Below are 11,737 nucleotides of genomic sequence, written 5' to 3'. Positions count from 1 at the left end.
TCTAAGTTCCATTCATCATCCTATTATTTATGGGATATACAGACTCTCTTAAGACTAAAAACTAGAATACCATATTCATGTGTATATATATATATATATATATAAAAGTATTTCCTTGTATTGTTTTTGAACTTCAAAACTCTCACAATTTTTAAAATTGGTGGGGTCGACAGTGTGGACCCCACTTGATGTTCTAAAAACTCCTAGTATAATTACTTTCTATTCTTTATATTTTTCCTGTTCTCGGTAGATTTCTTCCCTCTTCTTCTGTGTCTTTGTCTCTGAATTCTATCTGTCTGTAACACACTCTTTTTTGGGACTCGCATCTCAGGCATCACTTTACTGCTTACAAGTTACAGTTCATTTGTTGTTTTTCTTTCCAAAACAGAAATATTGAATTCTTGGGTATCAAAGAGATTTGTAATCTTGTTTACCTTGTTTCTTGATATTTGGGATTGATTGATGTGGAGGTCACAGCCAAATCTTTGTTCTTTTGGATTGCTTTGCCAGTAAGTCATTCACTTTATATTTTCTGTTTGGGTTAAATTCTTGAGCTTGCTTTCAGCTAAAAATGGATGTTCCTTTGTGAAACTTTGGTCTGATATGGAAAATATTTTGAAGATATTATTTTGATACCATTTGTAGAATTGAAAAGGTTTATTGGGGTAGCCTTTAAATACAGTATATTGGGATTATGGAGTTTTTTTTTTCTTCTTCTCAGTATTGAGTCATTGAATTTTCTTGAATTATTGTTGACATGGTTGGTCAGTTGGAGTTGTTTTCTTGGTGGTGGTAAAGATTCAAGATTTGGGTATTCTTTCTCTGCTCTTGAACAGTTAAATTCTAATTTTTGATTATTTTCTTCTATATTATTTGAATTCATGGTATATATGTATTGGTGTTATTGGATTTTTCTTTTTGTTGTGATTGGTTGGTTTAGCATAAGGTTGTTCTACTATCAAGTTTTGGTAATTGATTCTGCCACATCACTATTTGAATGGGTTATGGACTAGATATTTGGATACGCAATTTTGTTAGATGAATTCTTTGCCTGTCCCCGGTGAAAATTTGTGGTTTTTAGGTATGGAAAATTAATATCTGGGTAGTATAAAGTTTTTAGTGTTTGGATGACTTTGATTATTTTGACAACAACAACCAAACTTTTTAGTCCCAAATTTTTTTTTTTGGGTCGGCTATGGATCCTTAACAGATTATGCAAGGTTGGCCATATGCATTCTTTTCGGTTATTACTTTGATTATTGAATGTTCTAAATTTAAAGGAGTTTTGTCGATATTTTATATTGTATGGTTTATATAAAGTCCTCTGTCTTCTCTTTTTCCTCTCATACTTGGCTCATATATACATATATCTTGCAACTTATTTTTATTTTAACATTTTGTCTATTGGATTTCAGTTTCAAGGTGTGTGTATTTTTTTTGGTGATAGTTGGTTTAATGGGTGTGAGATTTCATTGGAGTTTCAAAAAGTGGCTGGCAACTTTAGGACTTTTAATGATCCTTTTACTTATAAAAGTTGTTAGAAATAAAATACCTTGTATATTAATTATACTTAATCCTTATTTTCTTTATATCTGTTATGTTTTCTTCTTATTTTTGTGTTTGAGAAGTGTTTGTATGTGACAATTAAGTTCGTGCACATGGGATTATAATTATTAAATTGAGTTTTGACAAAGTGATAATTGTTGTGATGATTTTAGTGATTTTGGATTTTATATTGCAAGAGTAGCTGGTTTATTTACTTGTTTGTTAATTGACCTTTCCCTTTTGCTTGACTAAATAGGTGATCAATGTTGGACATCATTTAGAAAAAAACTACTTGCTGGATATTTCTGTTGTGGATAAGATGTGTAGTATGTGTCATAATTGTGGTGTGGAATTGTTGAAGTTGGAGGAAAAGAAGAGGCAGGAGAATGGGAATTCTTTAAAATTAGACCCTGGAGGCCCCATCTTGTATTGTAAATTTTGTGGGAAAAAGCAGGAGGGAGAGTCCATAAAGCGGGATAGTGCCAGTCCATACATAACACCAATGATCAGTCCATCTACTTCATTGTCAAGCAGTGATAGCTTTGCATCTAACTGCAGTAAATTTCTTTCCTTTTATTGCTTTGATATATTTTGGCTAAACTAGATTAACATCTTTGGCAGTGTTGGTGTAGTCTAATCTAATGCTTTCTCTTATCTACTGCTGTTGCAGGTGAGTTTTCAGTTGTTAACTCATATGACAGGTATAGGTCCTCTCTGCTGATTGTAGGTGCTGGTCCAGTATTTGTCCTTACTTTTTTGAATGTTGTATAATATTCCTAATTCTGATTGTGTTAGGGTTAATCGAGAACAAAGTACAACAGGTGATAGTCAAGAGAATTGTAAAAGGATGGAAAACAACTTAAAGGAAAGCAATAATGGTGATGATCACATTGTAAGAGATGTGGAAATACAAACAAGTAGTGGTCAAGAAGCAAAAGAAGAATTTGCTGGAAATCGTGGCAAAGCCTCTAATTATGATCAACTGGATGCTGAAATTTGGGAACCTCCTGAAGCAGAAGACCCAGAGGATGACATGGAGGGGAGCATGGCTTATAATGATGATGATGATGATGAATGTGGTGATGGCACTGATTGGGGCAAGCTGTGTTCTTTGAGTCGCTTTAGAGATGAAGGAAGTGGGAGTTACAAGTTTAAAGTGGAAAAACAAAGAGCAATGGAAGAGGTGACAAATGGAAAGTTCAAGGCCCTTGTATTCCATCTTCTTAAAAGTGTGGGTGTTGCCTCATCTGGGGAACATGGTGAAAGTTGGGTGGATATAGTTACTTCATTATCATGGGAAGCCGCTTCATTTTTGAAGCCTGATGCTAATGATGGTAAACCAATGGATCCAGATGGTTATGTGAAAGTGAAATGTGTTGCAACTGGTTCTTGCAGCCAAAGGTACTAGTAAAGCCCCTGGATATTGAAATTTAATTTTATTATTCATCTGACTTCTAGAAAACATGTCTTTGGCATTAGAAGTTACACATCTAGTTAGGGGAACAAATAGTATACTGATGTACTGATGTTATTAAGTGTTAATTACATTAAAGTATATTGGCTGCACATTTCCTAAAATTCATGCCCTTCAATTAACCTGATTGTTATTCCATATTTTTGGTTCCTTAATTTATATTTCTTCTTCAATTCCGTAGACTCCTTAATAAGGATAATGCATATGTTCATGCTTCCAAGTGACACCAAATGGCATTTAAATCATTTGGTACATTTCCACTTGGCATCAGATCACCTCACAAATGTCAGTTAGCAGATGTGGGCTGATTCTCTTTTTTCCTTAGTTGTATAACATCTTCTCTCCTCTCCATTTCTTCCCCATGGATACTTAATTCTGGGTTTGATGTTGCAGCCAAGTAGTGAAAGGTTTTGTCTTCAAAAAGCATGCTGCTCACAAGCACATGCCAACTAAGTACAAGAATCCGAGGTTGTTGCTGATCAGGGGTGAGCTTGGTCAGTCTTCTAGTGGGTTGTCATCATTTGCTTCAATGGAGCAGCAGGTAACTTGATCAGAATGTCCTTATTTTTTGCATCTGGAAAATGTATTACCTTTTCTAATTATTTGCTGGCAAACAGGAAAAGGATTATCTGAAGTATCTCATTGAGATGATAGAATTGTGCCATCCAAATGTGATTTTAGTAGAAAAGTGTGTTTCTCGTGATATTCAGGAGTCCATTCGTGCAAAAGGAATGACACTAGTCTATGATATGAAGCTTCATCGCCTAGAGAGAATTGCCCGTTCTACTGGCTCACCAATTCTATCATCGGATACTTTGACTGGTCAAAAGCTAAAACAATGCGAGTCTTTTCATATTGAAAAATTTGTGGAGGAACATGCTGCTTGTGGTGATGGGGAAAAGAGGCCAACTAAAACATTGATGTTCCTTGAAGGCTTTCCTACACGTCTTGGTTGTACGGTCAGTTTTATTACTTCCCATTATAGTTTGTTATGTGCATTGTAGGGTAGGTATTTTGGCTGTAGTCCAATAATTATGGCAACTTGGTGGTGAAAGACATTAGACTCTCACTATTGTATGCATGCATTCACTTGTAGCATTTGTCTGCTTCCTGGGAAATATTGTGATCTCACCTTTATGCAATAAGTTGGTTTCAAGATTTGTTAATGTTAGCAAGTCAATAATTCTGGGGTACATTTCCAGCAATAAACCCATCCCTACCCCTTTCACACCAATCCCTTGGGGGGCCCTTGACCATTGTGTATGAACAGGATATCATGTATGACAAAAATGAGTGTTTGAAAGTGATAGCTAATAGTTCTACACTAGAATGAGGTCTTACGGGCTCAACCTTATTGGAAAGTGTTTTTTATAAGTAATAAGTTATCTTCTAACATTTTATTATTTTAAGTGATAGTAGAAAACTTTGAAGTTGACAAATATGCATTATATCCTTATTCACTGATTTAATATAGCCTTCTTGAAATTGGTGCCATAATTCTCAGACAAACACTTGACTTTCTTCATGACATGACAATGCAGATTTTGCTGAAAGGCGCACACAGTGATGAATTGAAGCAGATTAAATGTGTCTTGCAGTATGCTGTTGTTGTGGCATATCATTTAATTCTTGAAACGTCTTTCCTTGTTGATCAGAAGGCAATGTTCTCTACAATTCGATTTCCTGACGAAGTGAATGTCTTGCTGACTGATCAACAATCCCCTAAGCTAGGATCTAGTAACTCAAGTGTTCCTAGTATTGAGGAAATTACTTCCACAAATGAGTCATGTGCGGTTGATATTCCCATATCCAATGGATTCCATGAAGAAAATATCCAAAATTCAAACTTAGAATCTAAAAGCCACTCTGCATTAACTTATGAGCCATACAATCCAGCTATTTTCTCTGGGTTGTCATCTCTCTCAGCTTCTCTAAAGAAAGTTATGGGGGACAGTTTCCCACTTGCTGCCTCTGCTTCGTATCAGTCCCTGTCATCATACTTTGGGTTCAATGGAGGGCAATTCAACGGTCATGTCTGTAAACCTATTTCTCTATCAACTCCAGAGAGAGTTTGCCATTGTGATATGGAATCTAAAGGCAGTTCTGATGAAGAAAACTCATTTGATGGTGGGCAATTTCAAAATTCTTCAGGATACACTGAAGTCCCCATAGAGACGCAAAAAGATGGTGGTAATAGTGAAGAGCAAATGCAAAGTAGGGATGGCATCAATGCAGTAGTGGATTCTCGAAGTATTTTGGTTTTGATGTCTAGGCGGAATGCTGTAAGAGGGACAATCTGTGAGCAGAGCCACTTTTCTCATATCATGTTCTACAAGAATTTTGATGTTCCTCTTGGAAAGTTCCTGAGGGATAATTTACTTAATCAGGTTTCTCTCAACGCCACTTATGAAGATTCTAAGACATTTTTTCCAGTTATGAATTGTCACTTTGTATTTATATGCTTCTAAATGAGTTAGGTTCTTTATTGGGTTTGACTGTTCATTTTTATAATTGGAAGAGAATGATGCTTCACTATGTCGGGTTCCGAAAGTCACTTTTGTGATTTCTTCAAACGAAAGTTTTATGCATCTAAAGAGCTGACTCTCTGTCTTTAGGAGGGGCTTGTATACTTCCTATGTACTGCCCTGCTAGGGCCTTGTTCTTTTCTTTCTCCTTTTCTCTTTGAAAAACAAAATCTTACCTATAAATGACAAGAAAAAGGGTTTATGATTTTCAGTGCTCTGACTTAAGTTAACTTCAGTTCCATGATTTGGTGGGTTAGGATAAGCATCAATTTTTTTAAAAAAATATAGCTTGCTTTAAAATGAAGATGGCACACTGATAGAAACTGTTGCATATGCAGAAAAGCCAGTGCACCAAATGCGGTGAATTACCAGAAGCTCATTTTTACTATTATGCACATCGTAACAAGCAGCTTACTATACAAGTTAAACGACTCCCTGAGGGAAAGCATTTGCCTGGGGATGCTGAAGGCAAGCTTTGGATGTGGAGTCGTGCTAGATGTAAACCTGGGAATGGAATCTCAAATTCTACAAAAAGAGTGTTGATGTCCACTGCTGCCCGTAGTCTGTCATTTGGAAAGTTCTTGGAGCTCAGTTTGTCTCACCCCTCTTCATCTAGCAGATTATCCAGCTATTGCCATCCTTTTGAAAGGGATTTCCTCCATTTCTTTGGGTATGGAATGGTTATCGGCTCTTATTGCATGTTTTAATTCTGGAGTAGTGTGGGAAATGATTGAAAATGAGTTTTTCTTGCGTTTGATTCTTGGTGCCCCTTGTAATATATGATTATTAATAATATGTTTACTGTAGTAACTTGATTCAATAATTGCAGCTTAGGCCCCATGGTTGCAATGTTCAAGTATTCTACAGTTGCCATATATAATGTTTCTGTGCCTCCTCGGAAGCTGGAGTTCAGCAATTCAATTAGACAAGAGTGGCTTAGGAAAGAAACTGAGAATGTATGGTCTTTTTTTTGCCCACTTTTTGGTTTGCAATAATGCTTTGGCATGCTGGTACATATAATTGTGTTACCACTCCACTTTCTTTTTGTTTAATTTCTTGTCTTTATCCTTTATTTTCTTCAAGGTGTACATGAACGGGATATTACTATTCACAGAGACTGCGGCATTTTTGAACAAAATCAGATCTCAATTTGCTGGCAGAACTCTGAACTTACAAGGCACCTCATTAAACTTTTCTGATGTCGAAGAGATGCTTAACCAGGAAAGATCTGAGTTTGAGGTTAGTTTTCCTGTAGTACACATATTTGACAGTTTACTTCTGTAACATGCAATACACAGGACCATTAATCTTGTGTTTGTGCACGTGGCCCATCTATGTGCCTATGTTACAACTTAATGCTACTAATCTTGGTCATGTACAAGCCTAAATGAAAAATAGTTAATTTCTATGCATTTAATATTTGGGGAATGTTTTTGACTGTTGATGGACTCTTATCTTTTATCACTAGATAATACTGCTTTGTCCTTTCCATGACTGGGGATTGTTTTTCCTTCTAGTTTCAAATGTAATTGTTGTAGTAATTTTTTTTTTAGCTTGAAGTTCCTCTACTGGACATTTGTTCTTTTTATACTAATATATAATATAGGCAATTTCTTCTTCTTCTTCTTTTGGTTTTATTGATCATTGATAAACTCTTCTCTTTTATCACTAGATATATTGCTTGGTCCTTTCCATGATTGGGGATTGTTTTTCCTTCTAGTTTCCAAAGTTGTTGTAATTTTTTTAGTTTGATGATCCTCAACTGTACATTTTTTATTTTTATGCTTGTATATAATGTAGGAAATTTATTCTTTTTTTTTGTTCTATTAATATAAAACAGGAAAGCATTAAGAGTGCTGTATGGAAGAATGGGAATCCAGATCAGGCTGTCTATATACCTCTCAACTTGAACCGATTATTATGGGAGCTTTTGCTTGAATCTTGCATTTGGGATCGGCGCTTGCATTACCTGTTCTCAACTGATGCAACAGTGAGTGACTCTAATGCTTCTGAGAGAATAATACAAGAACAAGCTAAATCAAAGATGGATGGCTCTGCTGCTGGAGGCAATGAGGGAATGGAAACAATCTTGCAGAATGGCCATGTAGGCCTTGATGACTGTGTTGATTTCAAATTTAAGTTAGATACATCTACAGAAGCAAATGAAATTCCAATAAAAGAAATTCCAGTTGAAGTTCAAGTTCAAGACTTGAGTGATGGAGGTGATGTATTAAATGCTTCTACTGTGGCTGAGGGTGAGATGCCAACTGTGGGTGTAAGTACAAATAGATCATCTGACCAAGAGTTGGTTGCAAGACAAAATGGCTCTGCCCATTGTCAGTCTGGTGATGATAATTGTCAAGCAGTGATTCTTCCTTTGTTTGATCATCCACGAGAGGATAGAACCATTCCAGTTTCCACAGTTCTTGGAAATAGTGATTCTATTGCCGATTTACATGTATTAAAGAAGGATAAATCTCTACGTTCCCTATCATCCTGCATAGAAAATTCGATTGGATGGTTCTGGACACCATTCTCAAAAGTACGACAGATCGACATGAAGGATCTCCTGAAAAGTTACTTGCAGAAATTTGAAGCTATCAGTAGCTATACACAAGAATATATACCCACAGCAAATCAACTTATCACTGAGGAAGGCTCAAGGCTGCACATTCCTCTTGGAACTGATAATTATATTTTGTCAGACTTTGAGGGTGAACTCTCAAGCATAATTGCTTGTGCACTGGCCTCCTTGAAGGAACTTCCTGTTCAATCAGAAGTTCTTGATGAGGATAGTAGGAGAGAGAATGGAATGGCTGCTAAGTCATATGAGAGTTTACACAGCCTAGCTCGAATATCCACCATTACTTCCCTGCGTTGGTCTTCAAATGGTTTTTCAGAATCAGATTCAGTCCTTTCTACCTCAAGCAGTTCTCCAGAAGACTCTCGATTCTCCAGTTTTGATGGGTTGAATTTGTTGGATTCTCTTGTTCCTCCAGACCCTTTTAATCCAATTGTCAATCTGGTTGGGAAGGGTAAATATTCCGTAGCTTGTCTATATGCCAATGAGTTCCGTGATCTTCGCAGTCGCTGCTGCCCATCTGAGGCTGATTATATTGCCTCCCTAAGCCGTTGTAGGAACTGGGATGCCAAAGGTGGGAAAAGCAAATCTCTTTTTGCTAAAACACTAGATGACAGGTTTATCATAAAGGAAATTAAAAAGACAGAATTTGATTCTTTTACGAAGTTTGCTCGGGATTATTTCAAGTACATGACTCAGTCATTTGAGTTAGGGAACCAAACATGCCTCGCAAAAGTTCTTGGGATCTATCAGGTGAGTTGGATTGATTTCTCACCTTTTAAGGACCTCACTTCTTGTTCTTAGCATTTGAATTTCTTTGCAGGTAAGTATAAGACAGACAAAAAGTGGTAAAGAGAATAGGCACGATCTGATGGTGATGGAGAATCTTACATTTGGTCGGAAAATTACTCGCCAGTATGATCTTAAAGGTGCTCTACATTCGAGGTACACTGCAGCAGCTGATGGTTCGGGCGATGTTCTTTTGGACCAGAACTTTGTCAATGACATGAATTCCTCGCCCTTGTATGTTAGTAATAAAGCAAAGCGTCTCTTACAACGGGCTGTTTGGAATGACACAGCTTTTCTTAATGTGAGTTTGTGATTAATTTTTTCTTTTAATGGCTCTATAATCTGAAACTGTATTCTCTGCACTACTTCCCTGCACCATATTTAGTTCAAAACATTTTTCACAACGTAATAATATACTGATTTTGATAAAATGTGAAGCCATCCAGTGAACCCCAAGAGCTTTACTTCTTATTTTTCTATCTGTCATTTACTCTTAATTTCTTTTTTATTGATGGTGGTTTACTGTTTATCTGTTCATTCATGATGGATTCTAGTTAATTCAACTAGTAAAATCTCTTATTGTTAAATAAGAGACTTGGGTTCAAAACCCGTCTATACTCTATACCAAAAGTTTCACATCCATGAAATATAATCTATTGGTTCAGTTGACAATTACATATTTGCTCTATCTGCAGTCAATCAATGTTATGGATTATTCTTTACTTGTGGCCGTGGATACTGAGCGGCGGGAGCTTGTGTGTGGGATCATTGATTATCTGAGGCAGTATACCTGGGACAAGCAACTTGAGACTTGGGTGAAATCTTCACTTGTTCCAAAGAATGTTTTGCCAACTGTCATCTCTCCAAAAGAGTACAAGAGGCGATTCAGAAAGTTCATGGCTTCGCATTTTTTGTGTGTCCCAGATCATTGGTGCTCAGAAATATCCTCTCATGACCCTGGTGAACTTTGTGGTGTCAGAGATGATCATGATATTTCTCAACCAAAATCCCAAAAGGAAGAGGGGCTTAATGGTTTTTCTGCATGAGTTCTTTATCTGTTAATATTGGTTTTTTAATTGCTGCTCCTTCACTCAAACTGTTCACAATACTGTAAATAGATGAGCATTTCAGATTATATACACCATCACCACCCTGTTATTCTGCGATTTTTAGCAAATTTCTGGGTTAGTTTCATTACTATAGGTCCAAGTCCATTTAGAGATAAGTTTTTGTAAAGCATTTGAGAAATTGTAGAGAGTTGCGGTAGTTCGAAAGAAAGAATGATTATTTGGAATCAATGAAAAGTTGCTTTTATTCTTGATTACCTTTTCTTCTCAAATATGTTCTTGATGTATATTTGGAATCAATGAAAAGTTGCACTAATTCTTCATGACCTTTTTCTATCTCAAATATGTTGATGTATTTATGAAGTTGTTTTATATACTTTTGTCACTATCAATTAGCATTCTTTTTGGTAGAGGTTATCCTTACGTTTCCCTTTTCTTATTTTTCGAGAGAAAGTTAAGTAATACGTTTCCCTTTTCTTAACAAAAAAGAACAAGAAAAAAAAAGAACAAGAGTATGTTATGAAAATTAAGTTTCATACATATTAGTCATGATGATTTTTAACGGTTGTAAATCCTGTAACCCTTATCTGGTCTTTAACTGGCCTAGTAAACTCGTATTATCTGCATTTCTTATTTTCACATAAAATTTTAATTAAAATAAATAAAATTTGAGCATATTCTTTTTGTCACAAAGAAATGAAAACACTAAAAAGTTAAATAATACAAATTCTTAAGTTTGAGGGTTTGAAAGTTTTGCAGCGGAATTGACATATTCCTGTGCACTAAGTGGTCGGAGGTTTAGGGGGAAAATATTTGATTTATGAGGTTAGCAGCATATTGTAATCATCTCTCAAAAAAATAAAAAAATTTGGTTTGAAAATCACTTTAATCCCATAATTTCAGAAAATTAATTGTAGCAGGTTGAAAATAAAGTGCTCCTGTTGTAGTATATAAAATGCTTAATAAAGTCAAGAGAATAGTAATAAAATCATTTCAAAATTTACCCAAAAAGACATAATTATATTTATTATAGTAGGGTTGTGCATAAACTATGTAAAACATCGTTTATCCAGCCAATTTATCAAAAAAGAAAAGAAAAAAGAAGACGTTTATCCAGCCAAGGTAATTTGAAGAAGTTTGATAAAAGTTTTAAAAAAGACAATAGTATATTGTAGAAAATAATCGGCACTAAAAACATATTACACAAATTTTATAAAAAAAAAAAACTGCCCCCCACACACACCTATATATATATATATATATATAATGAATTCACATAAAAAAAAATTAGTGACTTTTTGTTACATAGATGACTAAAGAAAACCCGATATAAAAATTAAAAGAAAATAAAATAAATGAGAAACCTTTTGCTATAATTTATTTATATAAATTTTATTTTCTTTAATAGCAAAGTTTAAAAATAATAATAAAGTTTTTTTATGAAAATAAATAATAATAAAGTTGATTGGAAACAAACTCACAAATTGAAATTGGGGATGTTTTGAATAAAAAGAAAATTCCATTAAGGTTGATAATTGCATACAATGATAGATTGAATGTTGGTAGGTGACGGTCTTGGCAGAGAGAGATTTAACAAATTGACGATTGCAACATATGAGAGTGTGAGACCAAAGATGCGAAGATGAGCCACAATACTAATAGAGGGAGGCTGGCCCTCACCAGACTTAAGAGGGAAAAAAATTTATTGAGAAGAGCAAAAAGAAAAAAAGAAAAAGAAAAAATTGATAATCAGAAA

General features: G+C 35.2%; 1 protein-coding gene across 1 annotated transcript; it reads left to right on the top strand.

The window, feature by feature from the left end:
• The first annotated feature begins 239 nt into the window (after window positions 1–239).
• Window positions 240–10,238, top strand: LOC142611357 (putative 1-phosphatidylinositol-3-phosphate 5-kinase FAB1D). Its single transcript, XM_075783470.1, has 13 exons — window positions 240–509; window positions 1,802–2,102; window positions 2,216–2,246; window positions 2,341–2,946; window positions 3,413–3,560; window positions 3,637–3,978; window positions 4,561–5,406; window positions 5,883–6,214; window positions 6,374–6,500; window positions 6,628–6,783; window positions 7,385–8,878; window positions 8,949–9,215; window positions 9,610–10,238. The coding sequence occupies exons 2-13, from the start codon at window positions 1,865–1,867 to the stop codon at window positions 9,958–9,960; spliced, it is 4,938 nt and encodes a 1,645-aa protein (XP_075639585.1). The 5' UTR covers window positions 240–509; window positions 1,802–1,864; the 3' UTR covers window positions 9,961–10,238.
• Window positions 10,239–11,737: the final 1,499 nt, after the last annotated feature.

The sequence above is a fragment of the Castanea sativa genome, chromosome 1, assembly GCF_040712315.1.
Source record: "Castanea sativa cultivar Marrone di Chiusa Pesio chromosome 1, ASM4071231v1".
Classification (NCBI taxonomy): Eukaryota; Viridiplantae; Streptophyta; class Magnoliopsida; order Fagales; family Fagaceae; genus Castanea; species Castanea sativa.
The sequence above is the reverse complement of the archived record's forward strand: the minus strand, read 5'-3'. Positions and strand labels throughout refer to the sequence as shown.

Excerpts from the sequence above, each read along its gene's own strand:
- LOC142611357 (XM_075783470.1), top strand. The coding sequence starts at position 1,865 with ATGTGTAGTATGTGTCATAATTGTGGTGTGGAATTGTTGAAGTTGGAG. Across the intron at positions 6,501-6,627 it reads TTAGGAAAGAAACTGAGAAT|GTGTACATGAACGGGATATT; the intron begins GTATGGTCTTTT and ends ATTTTCTTCAAG. Across the intron at positions 6,784-7,384 it reads AGGAAAGATCTGAGTTTGAG|GAAAGCATTAAGAGTGCTGT; the intron begins GTTAGTTTTCCT and ends AATATAAAACAG.